We start from the raw sequence: 17434 nt of genomic DNA on the forward strand, positions 1-17434 counted from the left end.
ATAGGAGGGCAGGTAGGGAAGTTTCTAACACAAGCTGAGGTAAATAAGGTTCAGGGAGTGGGGTGAAGAGGGAGAGAGTTTTCACAAGCTGTAAATGGTTATTGGTGGAATTATTCTGGATAGGTTGCTGTATAGAGCAACCTCTTTGGGTGCATGCATCTCTTTGTATAAAGAATCGCATCAGATAAAACCATCATTAATGTTTGGTTGTAGGTTAAATAAAGCTTAGAAACAGCTGAGCTTAGAGCTCCCACTCTAAGCAAAGCTTTATTTTAATTATTGGAGTGGAAGTTAAGTTGTTACAAGCAATTTTGTCTTTGAAGGACTTATTTTGGTATTTCAACCAATTCCTGATTCTTATGCCATTGCTTTTTTTCAAGTTCTTATTTATAAATGATATGTAGCTTCACTTGTAATGGACTTCTTCCTTACTCATGTAATAAAATGACAGACATATCTCTTCACATAAGGGTTACTGTCTTAAATAGCTCCTTGTTTTTTTCCATATTTGAAATGCTTTATATGTAAAACACACCATGAAAGGGACAGTATTAAAGCTATGCTAAGTTTAGCTGCTTTTTGAGATTCTCTATGAAATACAAGGCATGCAAGCAGCTAATGAAATTCTTCAGTGATTTTAGTATTAAAGCTTTAAAATTTTTCATAGCTGATTAAGATTTTGATCAATTTTTTTTTAAACGGAATTATTTCTGATCACAGGTAAGAATCTATCCAAGGCGATCAGTGATCACGTACTTCTATTATTCTGAGAAGATAGACATGGGTATCTTTTGCTGAAGTGCCTAGATTTGAAAAACTGTATGTCTCTAAATTCAAAACCAATAAAAATAATTTCACATCAGCCAACAACTTTTTCTTCTTAATAAGGTGAAATCCGAGCTAACAGTTTTTCTTCTGTTATTATAGAAAAAGCAAAACAAATGGCATAAATAGCTGAACACAGCACGCCTTCCCAAATAGTTCAGGCTTTAAAAGCTGTCAGTTAAATTAGCTACGGTGTTAGGAAGGGTGATCTTATAAACATGCAACCAAATGACCGTGTAGACATGTTAAGATTGTACTGACTGACTGACTACTGAGTTTACAAAGATACCATGTGTTTTAGGAAGGAGGTTTTGATATTGTGATGGAGAACAGATCCACATCCAGGTTGCAGCTGCTCGGTTTCTACTGCAGTCTTGGATTATTTATCCATTCTAAAATGTCAATGTTTGAAGTACTGAAAAAAGTTCTATAGATAACATACTGTGAAATACAGATCTGAACCTTCATCTCTGTAGACTTCTCAGATGTTTCTAACCTTACTGGCTTTAACAACAGAGGATTTTTTTAGGCAGCATTGCAAGAGAGGTGTTGATTTTGGGACTTGATGAAATTTCAAGAAAATCTGAATTTTTTACTGGCTGTAACTTGTAATTTTTACTTGTAAATGAGTATTTCGGAAATTTATTTACATATTTTGTCTTCAGGAATCTGACAGGCTGTATGACAAGTTGCTTTTAAAACAAAGGATGAACTTTTTATCCCAGATGTCTACTACTCCAATAGATTGCTTATTTAAGGTAACTTTATTGGCAGAACTACATATGTACTTGTTTCATATTTATATGCTGTCCTTTGTGCGATTTTCTGAAATGTGACACAGCGTTAATTATATTTGTTCTGCAAAATGTGTTTTAGTAGCTGATGAAAGTATGTTTGTGTTTTTGTGCTGAAATGTTACCAAGTTAATACGACTTTATGAATTCTGGTGCTTAAGAAACATGGACTCAGATGACGATGAAATGCTACTGCTATTGGTGTTGATCAGTCCATTTAAAGCAAGTATGTAATGCTAGTAATTGCTTGTGTCTCACTACCTTTAGTGCTTAAAATTAAAGAGATTGCTGAAATAACTTAAACATAGTCACCTGATAGCTACTTTATGTTATGTGCTTATCTCTAACTGTTCTAGAAGAATTTTCCTTGAACAAGGAAACAAAACAGAGCTTCTGATTACATGTGTTTGCTGCTTATGGCTAGAGACATAGTAATTTTATAGAAACGGTTTTGCACAGAGGAGCTCAATTTTGTGACTGAGTCTAATTGTTTTAATTTTTTTTAATAGAAAGTGAGGTAAGCCAAGAACAGATAATTTTTAATGCTGAATGCCCATTAAAGGGTTTTGTTCTGTGACATTGTTCATTTCTGCTTTCTAACGGTTGAGTATGTGTCATTTATGGTCAGTTTCTTTGTTTTTGTGCTTTGGTAAATTGTTTTTCTTTTTTCTAAATTTTTGTGAGGATGGCTTTTTACATCAGTTCCTCATTCTATTTCTTCTCTTGGCTTTTTGTAGCATATTGCTTCAGGTAATCAGGAGGAAGTGGAGCGCTTACTAAGTCAAGGTGACAGTGATAAGGACACTGTACAAAAAATGTGTCATCCGCTCTGTTACTGTGACAAATGTGAGAAGCTAGTTTCTGGGTAAGCACTTTTTATCTCTGCAAATGCAGGAAAAGCTATGTAAGAAGTGTTGATCTAAGATTTACTTTAGGATGTTGGTAGCACTTCAGGATATAATAGAGAGCTTATGTTCATGTAGTTTGAAACAGCAGAAGAAATATTAGAGTACTGAATGCCTTGGATCCAGGCAGATTTTGTGATGGAGGCTGTATATCTTTTGGTAAGCGTGATGTGAATTGTTTCTTCTCTTGAGCAAAACTTGCACATCATGGACAAAAACACTCTCAGAAGACCTAAAAGACTGGATAGATTAGTGCAAAAAGTTAAAGGATAAGGAGTTCCAGCATCAGTTTCTTTCAGCCTTGGCAGTTTCTCTCTCTTCATCTCCTCATTAACCCTGCTGCATAGGTAATTGAGCTGCTTTTAAACCACTGTGTTTTATAGGAAACTGAATGATCCTTCAATTGTCACTGCATTTTCCCGAGATGACCGGGGATATACGCCACTCCATATAGCTGCTATTTGTGGTGAGTCTCACTGGTTTTCTTTGCTCATGTTTTCACCTTCTTATGTTCTGCTTTTTCCTGTTAAGATCTTTTCCAACTTTCACTATACAGTGAATTTAATGTTGAAGTATTTTTAGCTATGAGAACTGATATCTTGGTCTATGCTGAAGTTGCTGCGTTTTCTTTTAAGCTCTTTTAAGTTTTTTATGGGCAGGTGATTATTTGTTTGCCAGCGGTTTACTTTTATCTCCTGTGGTTCTTTCTTCAGTTGTGGAAAAAGATACAATTTCATCAGAAACCAGTCATGTTTTTAAAGAACTTGCAAATTGAGAAATTAATAATTTCTTTCTCCTGTAGCTGGCTATACATGGTAGATTCTGTACCATATTCTGTCTTGTAACGTTCACTGTACCATTGATCTTCAGTTTTTTAGAAGATGAATTTTCTTCGTGCTTCCTTTTTTAACCACCTTCATTCTTTTATTATTATCTTGAGTCCTAACAGAGGAAAGGTTCGTGTGACAGGTTTATTTTCTTACTCAGAATACAAAACTTGCTCTTAACTGGTGGTTCTTTTGCAGAGTCTTGACCACGTGTAACTTAAAACAGAAAATACCCAGTGGGAAGTAAATATACAGTATGTAGAAGGATAGCATGCAGAAATGGAGGTTATCATGTTTGAATGTGAAAAGTAGCAATGTTCTTTAGGAAACTTTACTTCTCTTTTCTAATGACTGTGTATTTTCCAAGGGCAAACATCATTAGTGGATTTACTAATAGCCAAAGGAGCCATTGTCAATGCTACAGATTACCACGGTTCAACTCCACTTCACCTTGCCTGTCAGAAGGGATATCAAAACGTTACAGTAAGCACTAAAAGGCTTAATTAGAAATAAAAGCAAGTACTTAACCTAAATAATAGATATCTGACTCTTAGTAAGCTGTTCTACTGTTACTGTCATTTAGGTCTTCTCAGAAGGTTTTTCCAGACATGTACGTGCTATCAGAATTGAGGATCTTTCAGCATTTTTATTTTTATATTTTGTTTTTCTTTACTGGGAGGTTTTCTGCTGTTCATAATAACCAAGTAATTGACAGCTGTGAATGCCTGAGAATTAACCCATTTTATTAATACAAATCTCTGATATGTAGTATCAGTGGACAACCTGTTAACTTTTTGCTCTTGGCTAGGACAAAAGAGCCATTGCAGTCATTGGGATTAATAAAATTTCTTCAAATTGTGTTTAGGATAGACTGCCTATGTTGTGTATTTGAATTTTGTATATGTGAAATCCTTGAGTTACCATGGCCTAAATAATTCTATCTCTTCACCACTATAGACTGCTAATGTGTGGAATAAATGATTGTGTGGTATCTGTATTGCAGTGTTGCTGCAGTAAATTATTCATTTTTTCAAGGACAAATCTGAATATGTAACCAGCAGCTTTATTTGTTTCTTGGATTAGGGAGAAAAAGAAATACTGTAATGCCAAAAGGGACTGTTAGTATTGGAAGCAGGAGGGACAGACAGTTCTTCATGAAGCGTTTCATCATACTAGAAACCTAAAGGAATATACAGAGTAACAATTGTTTCTGTATTAATTTTTAAGTTATTTATATGTCTGCTTTTATTTTTCTTCTAAGCTTCTCTTATTGCACTATAAGGCAAGTACTGATGTTCAGGACAATAATGGGAATACTCCACTTCATTTAGCCTGCACTTATGGTCATGAGGATGTAAGTAATTGTTTTGTAATAAACTAAGTGGACATCTAAGTGGAAAGGAATTAAACCATGATACCAGTTTGCACTAGACTTCCATGTTTTAAAAAGAAAATAAATTGGAAGGTAACTGTTTAATGCTGTAAATTAAGACTTTATTCAGTACTTCATAGCAATTTTAATTATACATTCACATTAAATATAATATTGTGCTAATTTAATGATTAAACAGAGTTAAAGTCAAATAACACTCAAGTGTAAGAGCCTGTCTTTTAGGCGATGGATTATATGGAATGGGAATATATATATATAGGAATATATAGGAATGAAAACAAGCCATTTAGGATTGCACATGTTATATGAATCGGAGACTGTACAATAATTTATTAACGGCTTTCCTTTTCTTTCCAGTGCATTAAAGCATTAGTCTACTATGATGTGCATTCCTGTAGACTAGATATTGGAAATGAAAAGGGAGATACTCCTCTCCATATAGCTGCTCGTTGGGGTTATCAAGGGATCATAGAAGTGCTTTTGCAAAATGGGGCAAATCCAAATACTCAAAACCGGATGAAAGAGACTTCGCTACAGTGTGCATTAAATTCCAAGGTACTGTTGTTTATCTTCCAGCCTCATTTCTCTTCAGTGTAGTTCCACAGAAGTGTGGCTGCTTACCTGTTAAGAAGATTTTGTGCTTTAATACTATTTAAGTTAAAACGTATGTTTGCTTTTGAGGTAAAATGGTTGTGTTTTAAATCTAGTAGTATGGATGCAATCTCTCAGTAGTACAGAACATAAATTTGTAAACTGGTACTTCTACTCTGCTCAGTTGTGATCTGTTACTAATATTAGGTTGTCAGCTAATTTATGTTTTGGTTGGTGGAGTTACATTGGTTTTCTTTAATATTTTTATGCAGATTTTGTCACTGATGGAATTAAACTATCTAACCTTTGAGCGGGGACAGAGTGCTTCTGAGGTAACAACCAATGGAAATCACTAAACATTTTTTTTTTTCTTACATTTAACCTGCTTAATCTGATGCAAGTTTTTCTGTTTGTTTTTTTGTTTGTTTGTTTTCTTTTTCCCAACTTGAAGTCACCACTTAGGTCTCCTCAGCACTCAACAGAAACTTTCAGCAGAGGATCATCTGTCTCTAGTTTGTCATCAGCATCAATTGATGTAAGGCAAGATGAAGTGAAGAACAGTTATAAAGAGGTAAGACTGAGGTAAAAGCAACGTGAGTGAACCTAGGAAGAGCAATATTGTGTAGGACTGTTTTAAACTGCTTCTTCAAAAATATCCTTTTTCTTTTCTTTTCTTTTTTTTTTGCTTCATTTGGGACCTTAAATCCATACTTTTGATTTATGTCCTCCCAAGGCTGTCATATAATCACTCCTTCTGATACTTCTGTTTGTATTTCGTTATCTTCCTGTTCCATTTTTTCCAATTTGATCTCCACAGTATCTTTGTTTCCGTCCATATCATTTCTGCATTTTAATTCTTTGCATTCCTTCTGCTATAATGTTCTCCTCTTTCCAAACTTTCCTGTATTCTAAAAATCGTCAGGAAACTTTACATCTAAGTTTGCCAAAAGGACAATATTAATTCACACTTTGGTATCTATTTAGCCTGTGAGAGCCTAGATGTCAGAGTGTACTTCTCTGTGCACACAGGCTCTGTAAATGAGCTCCAATGTATGTAAAACTTTACCTGATAGATTGAGGATTTGCTTTTCCTTGAGGGAACAAATTTATCGTTCATGAGAGCTAAGACCGTAGTTCAAACCAGGGGAAAAGATTACAAGCAGCTTACACCTTATATTCTTGGGGTTAATGACCTCTTCCTGTAATCCAGCTTTAGGTCAGTTCTGTTTGCCAGGTTTCGAATGGGCTCACGGCTGTTATTCTTACTAAGCAAAGAGACAAGGGCCTAATCCTGAGAGTTCCTCATAAAGGGAATGCCACCGGAAGTAATGGGAAACTGGTAAGATCAGTTTTTCAGACTTCAAGGCTTAGATCATGGATTAAGGGAATGCAGTGGGGTCTTTATTACTGCTGGTTATGGCATATAGCCTTGAGCGTGTCTCATTTACAACTTAGAAAAGAAAAAGAGCTAGATATGTAAATTTGGAATGTCATTTGTTGGAACTGATAACTCTTAGTACAATTTCTGTTCAGCAGCAGAAAAGCTGAGTATGTGAATAAGTTACAGTAGACTTCATCAAGTGGCTTTGTTTCTTTCATTTTTACATTTAAAGGAGAGTACTTACCTTCCACAGAGGAATGAGAAAGCAAGCTGGGAAGATGGAGGAATGCGTGAAGCAAACATTTTAGCCCGAGTACTCTTAATAAATAATCCATAAGCTGCATAATAGATTTATGTATTTTTTCACTGTTAAGGCCTGGGGCAGTTTTTAGAACTCTAAGGAAGTTGTTTTTGGAAAGGAATTATCAGAGCTTGTGGGTAACTTGCTATTCCTGTTAGGTATCTTATATGTGATAAGACTGATCCCTGAAAATCATTAAGAGCTTCTGTGATGACATTATTCTGTATGACTAGGGAACTGTGCTAGGGAAATTTAAGGATGGTACAGATCTTCTTAATATATTTGGTCCATTTTAGATGTGCATGTGCAGAGGATACAGCTTACCTGCCTTCGCATGTCTGAAAGACAATCGTCTTAAGTTTAGTCGCCTATTTTTCTCCTGTTAGTTAGACATCTTAGTTAGACATCTTAAATGCTTAATTCGAGCTCAGCTGTACTCAGGTGTTGTTTGTCTGCATTCTATTTTGCAGGTACCAGGGAGGGAGTTTAGATTTATACAGATGGCTTTTAGACATTGTAAGTTGGGTAAGAAGAATGCTGCCTTGAGGGCCTAGTGCATGACTTCAAGGAACTTCACCTTATACTAGAACTGTAGTAATGTGGAAGAACAGAATTTAGTAGCTTTCCTAAAAGGAAATAAAAAGGGATGGAGAGATTTTATCTAGCCTCTTTTGTCTGTACAAGATTTGTCCTGTTCTGATAAAACCCTGAAGGAGATCAGACCAGTGAAATATGACTTCCTTTTAGTTTCATTCTTCCATGTTTGCTGTAGCAAATATTGCACTCACAGCCTGCTTGTCTTCCATCTGAGATTCCCTTCCTACTTTACATAGCTGCAGAGAATTCTGAAGTATCCTTAAGAGTCACTTGCTGTTCTTGCAGTCTTTCACCGCTCCGCATCCACTGTTAGCACTGTCTCGGCTGACATTACCATTCTGTTTATCCAAATGTAACATAATTTAAAGATTCTTAACTTTACTTGTATTTGTAACCTGGCATAAAACAATAATAAAACTCCTTCCAAAAATGCTATGGAAAGGGGCTGATAGTTCATGCACAAAATGTAGAGTTAATCAGAAACATTTTATGTACGTTCATGCCTTTTAAAAATTAAAAACTTTCTATCTTGCTAACAGCTTTCTGATAAATATTTCTGTTTCCCAGAATGTAGTAGATCAACTAGATCTAATACTAGTCAACTTAGAATAGGTCAACAATTCCTTTTTTCCCCACCCTTTCAGAAAAGTGAAGACTACTTAAAGTACTGTAGTGATGAAACATAAGCTCAATGTTACTGATGTGTTAATTGCCATTAGTAACATAAGTAAAGCTGTGCACTTTCAAGGAGTGTCAGTTTATTTCTGTTGCATGAATAATAGTGCCTTCCTTGAGTGATACTGTCATATATGCTTTCTAAAAGGAGTTTTCCTGATAACGTGCTTTCTGGAACAGTGAGAGGTGAAAGTATTTTATTGCTATCAGTTATACCCTTTTGTACAGCATGCTGCGCATTTGTTATAAATGTGTGGAGATGCAGCTGTAATGAGCAGTCTTTATCATATTTAGATAAAGATTGAAATGCAACTCTAGCTGCTACTCCATGATATATTCAACTTGAGATTGAACTTAATTGAAACAGCTTTGTTCGTACAGCAGTGTCTTCGGTGATGTTGGCACAGTGCTGGAATAATTTGCTGAAGTTGACAAGAGCCCAGACAGCAGTAGTTTTCATCAGGGCAGGAGTTTCACTTGCATAAGGTTTTCTTTAGTTTTAAATTCACACCAGTAATGTATGGTCAACTGCTGCTGAAGCAGTGTAGTAATGTGTAGCAGCTTATATGGCTTTCCCTGTATGTGGACAACTTGTGTTCTATTTAGGCAACTACTATTTATCTTTAATTGATCTCCAAATGATTGTGAATTCACAGCTTTTGTATTTATTTGTATTTAAAGGAAGGTGTTTTTTTGTTTAAAACTTCATTAGCAAATATAAAATGGCCAGCACTAACCCATCTACATTAGCTTAGGGGTTGGTAAGAGAGACGGGATTTTCCATGTGCAGCTGAATACTAACAAAGCAAATGAATTTTCTTCATACATAGGTGGAAAAACTCCTAAGAGCAGTTGCTGATGGAGATCTGGAAATGGTGAGTCCTAAAATGGCTGTTGAATGTTACTGAATTCCAATTTACCTCATTCAAATTGAGGAAGTTATTTGTAAATAATAAGGTAAGAATGCTTCACTTAGTATCTTCCTTCAGAAACAATCATGTAGAGCTTGTTTTCTACCAAGAATTTTCACTTGATGTTCTCAAATCATTTTACCTACAGTGCTTTGAGGGCTATTATTTTGACATTTTCATGACCATTCAGTAAATAAATGAATTTGGTTAGTATAACGTAGTGTCAACTAAATGGGAGCTGTTGGTTTAATTAAATATACTCCTTTTAATTGCAGGTTTATATTACATTAATGATATTTACTGGGGCACTATTATGATTTTGGAAAAAATGTTGTTACACCTGATAGAGCTATTACTGGGTCATCTTCATCAGAATTCTGTTGGTAGCAGTTTTTGAAAAGAACAAGAAATTTTCATGACTTCCAAGAGCTGAAATTTACCTTGAAAAATGAATCCGTGTGCACAGGAAACCACTGTTATCCCATTAACCCCCTGTACTCAAGCTATGTACATAACAGAGCTTTACACTCCAGTGTGCTGGAAGAGGTAGAGCAGATAACAAGTAAAATCCAAGGAGTTGGAAGGGAATTTTGCTGCTTCTTAGTATTAGTGGAATCGTCTTTATTTATCCCAATATTCCTGATATACAAGGTTGCTATTTGTGTTTAATTTTTATGGTTTTTCTTGCGCTTGCTGCTCCCTAGGTTCATAGTGTGATTTTTGCACATACTGACTTTGGTAATCTTCTGGGGGCATTACATGAATAGCATCTTGTATTTCTGTATATTTTAGAAGCCTCTTTTATTTTCTATTTTGGCCACTTTAAATAATTTTGTCCCTTATGAAATACTGCTATTTAAAAATGTATGCCTAGCCAGGTATGGATACATGCCTGCATTTCTGCATTATCTAATGGTTTGAATGTTGTCTGTTCTTTGTTTTGCAGTGTAAAGCAGCGTAAATGAAAAGTGGGCCCTTATTTGGTTATTGTGATACACTTTTATTTATAGTTTATGCTTAGAGAAACCTTTTGTGACAGCAGTCAATACAGAATAGGAGTTACCTTAGGAGCATACAACTTTTCTGTAGTCTGGATCTCTCTTCAGTAGATGAGTTGATGTTTATAATAGTATCAGATTCAGAGCTGGTGTCCTGTAGCTTGGGATACTTGTTGTTTTGATGTTCTTTTGAGTTGCTATGGCCATTTATGAGCAGAAGTTTGAAAAATAAGATGTTTCCAATGACACTGCATTGAAAACTTGAAGGCGTTGCTTAGAAAACTTTACAAGTTTTATATTTTCAAAACATACATGAGGCTGTATGTTTCTGATTTGTTTTGTTACTTCACGGGACAAAAGCACGAACCTGTGTGAGAATGCAGGATTTCTCTTCAGGAGGCATATTCTGAAACAATCATTTAGGTGATACGTATTTTGGGAGTTTCACATCCTAATCACGCAGTCGTAATAAAGCGATAAAGTGCAGTGCAAAATACATACAGTGTTAATACTGATTCTCTCATGTATTTTGTCCCACTTTGATGATAAGAAGGAATTTATTTATCTGGAGATAGAGGAAAGGATCATGGGGAAGAAATGTAAATGTCATTGTTCTAGTTTACGGCATAGCTTAACCTTAGCAATTATTTCCAAGTCAGCCCTTAAGGCCTTTCAAGAAGCAGCAATATACCTGGCAGTGATATTTTCTATGGCCTTAGCAAATAGTAAACAAGAGTGTATTACAGTTAACTCTTCACAGATTTTGTCAAAATCTAAACTATCATAAAATACTTAAGGAAAATTAAATATATTGTTATAATCTGCTAGAAAATAAATATGTAGCAATGATCAAGAGACCTCGTCAGTGAGAAGCATTTAGAAATCTAACTTATGTATTCAGATGACAGAGTCACCTTATTTTTCATGGCCTTATTTCCACATTATTCAAGTTTATGTAAAATTTTTTGTTAGAAAGAGAACTGTTCAACTGGATGGCATGCATGCATATCAGCATATCATCTACAGCTTGAGTATCTATTCAAAAAAGGGTCATTTGAAAATTCTTATCTTGTTCTGACAGCCTGAGTTCTGTCTCCATAGGAACGGAAGCATCAGAAGGGTCATTAGTGTTGTAGATTTCTCCTCTGACAGCCAGTTCAGCTTTGCAAGAGGAGGCATTAAACAAAGTGCCATGGAACTGGAAGATGTAACAAAAATAATAATTATGCTCTGATTCTTCAGGAAGCCAAAAAAACACAACTTTTGTCATTATCATAGCACCTGCAAACTTCAAAAGCAATTATATTTTAAATTAGAGATAATTATGTTAATCAGTGAGAGTTATTTTAATTAACTGACCCAATGACAGTTCTGCATTCTGAAAATGACATTCAGCTCACTTTGGTAAATCCTTTGTGTCTTTAGTGAGAAAAAAGTATTTGAGGACAGTGTAGAAGATCTGTCTAGAAAGGATTAAACTTTATTCCCCAAATGTGTTTCAGTTATGTAGCAGCTTTTTGCAAGGAGGTATACAAGCTATACTTTCTATATGGTCATTTACTGCAATAATGGAGCCTTCGCTTATTCTAAGATATCTTTAGTTTACACTGGATGAATGGATTCCAGTGTAAAAATGTATTTCTTCAATGGCTTTATTGCATAGAATTTAGTTTAAAATTAACTTGCAGTAAGTGTCACTGCATGCAAAGCCTTCAGGAACGGTCTGAATCCTAAGACTAGTTTCATTGAAAAGCTCTCTCTTAAAAAGTAGGCATTATACACTGAGGGGAAGTAAAACTGTCAAGCTTCTGGGAAGTAACAGACCTAGGAAAAATCAGTGCACCTGCAAAGCTTGGATATTGATTAAATGTTGTTATCCTTGTCACTTCTTATGCTTGTTAAAGGAAAAGATGAAACAAAATTCATGTTGACACCAGCTGGCACAAATCTTGGTCTAATCATCATCTGAGCTAAAGGGATTTGGAAGGTTTGGGCGGAGGTGAACATTGAAGTCTTGATTAGGCAGCAGGAAGTCGTTTATAATTTACTTCACTGCTATACTTGGTGAATTTTCTAGCTGCTTTGTCAATAGTAACATTTGATGTTTTAATTTGCCTCAGGGGAAGTGATGGCAGGAGGTAGCTATATAGTCTTCCTGTGATATTCACAAGTATGTGTTTGTGAAATCGTACTTGTATAAATGCAGATATGCAGATTTGTTAGGATGTGGAACTGTAAAGGAGGACTTGCTTTTTCTACCAGGTACGTTATCTCTTGGAATGGACAGAAGAAGACTTAGAAGATGAAGATGATGCAGTCAGTACATTGAAACCAGAATTCTGCCATCCATTATGCCAGTGCTCGAAATGTGGGCCAGCACAAAAGGTTGGAATATTCGTTCTGTAAATAGAATAATTTGTGTTCATGTAATTCAGCTTCTAGCTCAAGGGAAATAGCATTCATATAGACCAACACCTCTGTATCTGTGTCCAAAAAGTAATGAAATATGTACAGACCACAACAGAACTCATCTGATGATAGTAAATTGTACAAAGACTTATTTGTCATGGAGTACAGAGCTTTTAAAATACTTTTTTTTTTTTTTTTTTTAAAGTAAGGAAATGATTCAGGCTTGGAAATAGAATGCCAATTACTTGCCCTTCAAGAAGAATTGCTACTTTTTAAGATGTACATTGCTGGATAAATCATTGGAGAATAAACCAAATTATAAATTTTCACTGCATTGGCTATTTTGAAGTAAAAGTATCCATAAAGAGCAAAGATGTGAGACGGCTTATGTTTTTCTAAATTCCTCACTGCTACCTTACACTTTTTTTGTGTAGGGTTTGTGGTTTGTTCTTTGATAAGTTGTTTCCTTGCACTTCTGAATATGGAGACCATATGTTAAAGGTGCCACACCTGGAGAATGTGGAGTTCTACTGGTATTGGGGAAGGAATGGCACTGGCTTTGGAATTTACTTACCTAATGAAAAGCAGAAGTGATTTGTTAACTGATCTGGTTAAGCATACCTTTTAAAGAACACTGAGGACGGGCAGGATGAAAGATCTACCACTGTGAACATGAAGCACCCATGCAGTTTGTGAGAGGAGTAAAAACAAATACTGCTGTGTAAGCCATGTTTGAGGTAGTTTTCTTGACTCCCCATGGAGTCTGTGCTCTGGAACAATGATACTTGCACATGGGAAAAAAAAATAAATTAGTTATTATATGTATTACCTAGCAGTATTATCTAGTGCAGTAAAATAGGTACATAGTGTCTGCAGGCCGTGAGTATTTGTGAAATGTAGCTCATAAAGTATTAACACCCAGTGTCTGTATGTAACAGCATCCTAACAGCTATATAAAAAGCACTGGGCCTTACTTCCATCTCAACCTACACACCTTTTGTCCCTTTTTAATAACATGAACACTTTGCCAGGAATTTCTATATAGGGAGCTATCATACTGAAAGAAAAAGAGAAAAAAACTTGAAAAATACTGCAAAGGTGCTCTGATTCACCAGCTGTAAAGTCTTCAGTGAGGTTCTGTAGTTGAAGTGCTTGTAATGTCTGTCCAGCTGCTTGGTGTTTTACTTAGTAAGTATTTGATTGCATTTTGGTCAATAGAAAGTAACAGACTTAATTATTTTGTTTTGTGTACTCCTCAACAGAAATTTGCAAGGGTCCCTGCTAATGGCCTTGGTGTAAATGTATCAAATCAAGATGGTTTTACACCATTGCATATGGCTGCACTGCATGGACACTCTGACCTCGTCTCTCTCTTGTTGAAACATGGAGCCAGTATCAGTGCCAAGAATGCAGAACATGCAGTGCCTCTTCATTTAGCCTGCCAGAAAGGTCACTCCCAGGTAATGGAGCCTCTAATTGCAAACTATTTAACACAGAGCCACCAGCAAAAAACTCTTCTGTGAAATTAGCAACAAGATAAACCAGTTAACAGTTAAAATTAATTTAATGATGCTCAAGGCTGAGGTGATGGTTAGTTGGTTTGTGTGGCCTAAATTATGGAAACTATATGATAAGAATTAGTGCTTTTCATTGTCATTTGTTTGGCAAAACTGAGACTTGTTTTCTTCCATCTTCTTGCTTCCTTGCATCCCTTTTTCATTCTCTATTTACAGATTTTTGCATGTAAAGAAATGTGCATGATTGCGGTTAGGTAGTATCTTAAATTGAAAAGTTATTTCTTTCAACAGGTGGTAGAATGTCTAATGAATTATAGTGCTAAACAAAATAAAAAGGATGCATATGGAAATACTCCTCTAATTTATGCATGCTTGAATGGTCACTATGAGACTACTGCCTTGTTGTTACAGGTAAGATCACTGAAAACAGTCTTCAGAATACCACTTTTATGTGTTACTGGTGCTTGGTTAGGACTCAGATTAGTATTACTATTTAAGCTTTTCTCCATTAAAATTACTCAGAAAAAAAAAAAAGTGTTTTTTCCTCTTCCTCTTTTCACAGATTTTGATGAGATAAATGTTACTTTGCGATTGTACAGCTAACTGCTTTTAAGGAACTTCTCTGTGGCACATGGCAGATTTTCTTGCTTGTGATTGTATCAATTTTTTTTTTTTTTTTTTTAGCATTTTGTGTGTTGTTGTTTAGTTTAAGTCTCCTTTAGACTTGGCCTATCTAGAAGATACACACAAAAAATGAAATGAGTTTCTCTATGAAATTGTGGCTATGAGAGAGTAGGAAATAATAATATGACCAGGTGGCTTATTGTTGAACTGGTGATTGCTAGCATATGCTTTTTGGTTTTGTATACAGCTACAAGGCTGTTGTTGCTTTGTTCTCGTTGCTACATAGAAAATGAAAGGGGAGAGAAGCACAATAATAATGTGCTATCTCAATTTTAGGCTGCTTTTTATTATCTCTGATTTTATTTTGCTGTCCAGCATGGAGCTTCTGTTAACCTTTCTAATGCCAAAGGAAATACAGCACTGCATGAGGCTGTGATAGGGAAGAATGAAGCCCTGGTGGACTTGTTGCTTCAGAATGGTGCGATGACACACATACAGAATGAAAGGAACTGTACCCCTGCAGACTGTGCTGAGCCGGTGAGTGCAGAGTTTGCTTCCAGCATTCCGATTTTCTAAAGTTCCATAGGTGTAATGTAAAGCAAATGTAACTGCTTGTCACAGCAGCATTTTTGGCCCTTCATTGCCGAGACGTCTGTACTCAAAAGTTACATGCGATGTAAGACTAAGATGCCTGTTTATTGTGCCATGACTTGTGATATGTGAAAGCTGTAGTGCTTTTAAAATAAAAATCCTAGACAAAAAGGATGAGCCTAGGAAGAGTGAAAGCACATACATGTATGAAAATGTGAATAGTGGCAGAGAGAGCAGAAGAAATGCAGGCTGTAGGAAAACAAACACCCTGTTCTAATCAGTTACCCTGCTAGCAGTCTTGTTTCACCACCATGTTTTGCCCTTCATGCTTTTTGATATCTTTTATCTTGTCGTCATCAACTTTCATTTTATTAATACTAGGTTATAAGGAATTATTCTCTAAATGATTCCTATCTTATTGTACTTAAATAGCTTCTGACGTGTAGAATAGCAGCCACAAAATTCTGTACTGCATCAATTTCAGTATACATATTATCAATCTAATCATAAATGAACTTACCCATCAGTGGTATAATTTGAAATAGTAGATAAAGACTGCAAAAGCATTTTGTTACATTGCACCCTGTGGAACACAGGCTTTGTCCAGAGTCAAGCTGATATGAAGTCTTTATTTATAAAGAGGTGTTCTTATGTACATTCATTTCAGCAGCTAACACACCTGCATGAACTGTAATTCTGAAATTGTACTTTTATTTCCTTATTTTTATTTCAACACTGATGAAAACGGAAACTTCTGAAATTAAGAATTCAAATATCATTAAGTTGCTGGAAACAGCAGCAAGCTGTGTACCTGCATCAGCAGAGGAAGAAAAGGAATGTGAGCAGCATGCTACTATCAAGATAAGAAGGAAAGGTACATGTCCTTTATCCACTGTTATGAATAAAAAGAGATTTAGGAATTAATCTGAGACAATATGATCTGCATGTAATTAAAGAATAGCCAACTGTTTTTTTACAATAAAAATAAATATTATAAATAAATATAAAAATAAAAATATTTTTTACAGGAAACGCTGAGAATAATATAACTAAATTCAGCAGACTTTTAATTACATATATGACATCTTTTACAAACTCAGTTTTCACTTCTTTGGTGCATAGCAGGGAATTTTACATACTAAATCATTTCATGTTAAAAAAAAAAAGTCACATTTGAGATTATATAATTAACCATGCAATACTTCGTCCATTTCAATGCAAAGAAGAAGGGATTAAATCACCTCTGGTTGTTGTCCACATTGCCCTAAGACAGATACTTCAGTGTGTTCTGTCTCTGAGATTATGGGACAGAAATCAAAGCTACAGAAATAATTTTCTAGGCCAGCAAGCAAGATTTGCAAAAGAATGCTTTTCTGTAAGTGGGAGCATTTAGTACAGTCTAAACCAATATATTGAGATGCATGGTACTGTTTGATGGTACAGCTGAGCTGATGTAGCTTATTGCCACTTAAAAGAAATGGTGTTACTCCTGGCCCATCATCACTTCATCTCTCCTTCCCTCTGCTTCTGTTGTCCTTATCCACTGCTTCCTTATGCTGGCTCAGAAGTTTTTTAGATGATTTCCCAGCTGATACAGTTCGCAAACAGAGGAGATAGGGTATAACAAGTAACAAGTTTTGTGCTGAGCTGCACAACTCAGCATAGCAAAGGACCTGCTGCCACCCCAGTTGTGGAAAGAAGACAGTTGAGGCTGCATGGCCAGGACAGAGGGAAAAGGAGAAGCAGAAGTGCCCGTTTCAGCATCCATGAGTTTTAGTTAGACTTTTCAAAGTACCTCATCTGCTTCCTCAGGAAAGAATGTCAATATTTTGTTAAAATAAAATTTGTCGCCATATGCTGTTGCCAGAGACTGATGCAATCATTTCAAATATCATGGGAATAGCTTTTAAAAGACCAGCAAAAGACATAACTAAGAAGTATTAATGAAGAAGTGGAAAAGCATTAGTTACACACATTTGTAAAAATTGGAATGATGAGCCTCAAAGTCCAGAATTAAACAGTCTCTCCAGAACCTTGGCCAGTCGTGCTAATCTGATTAACAGTGCTTACTCCTGCAACTTAAAATGGTTTAAAA

At 35.6% G+C, this 17434-nt stretch overlaps 1 protein-coding gene across 4 annotated transcripts in view; it reads left to right on the plus strand.

Annotated features, from left to right (window-relative positions):
• Positions 1–17434, plus strand: part of ANKRD27 (ankyrin repeat domain 27) — a 42087-nt gene that overhangs the window by 20186 nt on the left and 4467 nt on the right. For all 4 annotated transcript variants that reach the window (XM_042876897.1, XM_042876894.1, XM_042876896.1 and 1 more), the window contains exons 13-26: positions 1491–1583; positions 2357–2484; positions 2908–2990; positions 3719–3834; positions 4613–4705; positions 5102–5299; positions 5608–5667; positions 5787–5906; positions 9120–9164; positions 12461–12583; positions 13870–14067; positions 14416–14535; positions 15124–15285; positions 16105–16213. In XM_042876897.1, the coding sequence (XP_042732831.1) occupies positions 1491–1583; positions 2357–2484; positions 2908–2990; positions 3719–3834; positions 4613–4705; positions 5102–5299; positions 5608–5667; positions 5787–5906; positions 9120–9164; positions 12461–12583; positions 13870–14067; positions 14416–14535; positions 15124–15285; positions 16105–16213 (1648 nt within the window). The remainder of the gene's footprint in view (positions 1–1490; positions 1584–2356; positions 2485–2907; positions 2991–3718; positions 3835–4612; positions 4706–5101; positions 5300–5607; positions 5668–5786; positions 5907–9119; positions 9165–12460; positions 12584–13869; positions 14068–14415; positions 14536–15123; positions 15286–16104; positions 16214–17434) is intronic.

Source organism: Lagopus leucura, unplaced genomic scaffold (genome assembly GCF_019238085.1).
Source record: "Lagopus leucura isolate 7727_CA_CO unplaced genomic scaffold, USGS_WTPT01 Super-Scaffold_100017, whole genome shotgun sequence".
Classification (NCBI taxonomy): Eukaryota; Metazoa; Chordata; class Aves; order Galliformes; family Phasianidae; genus Lagopus; species Lagopus leucura.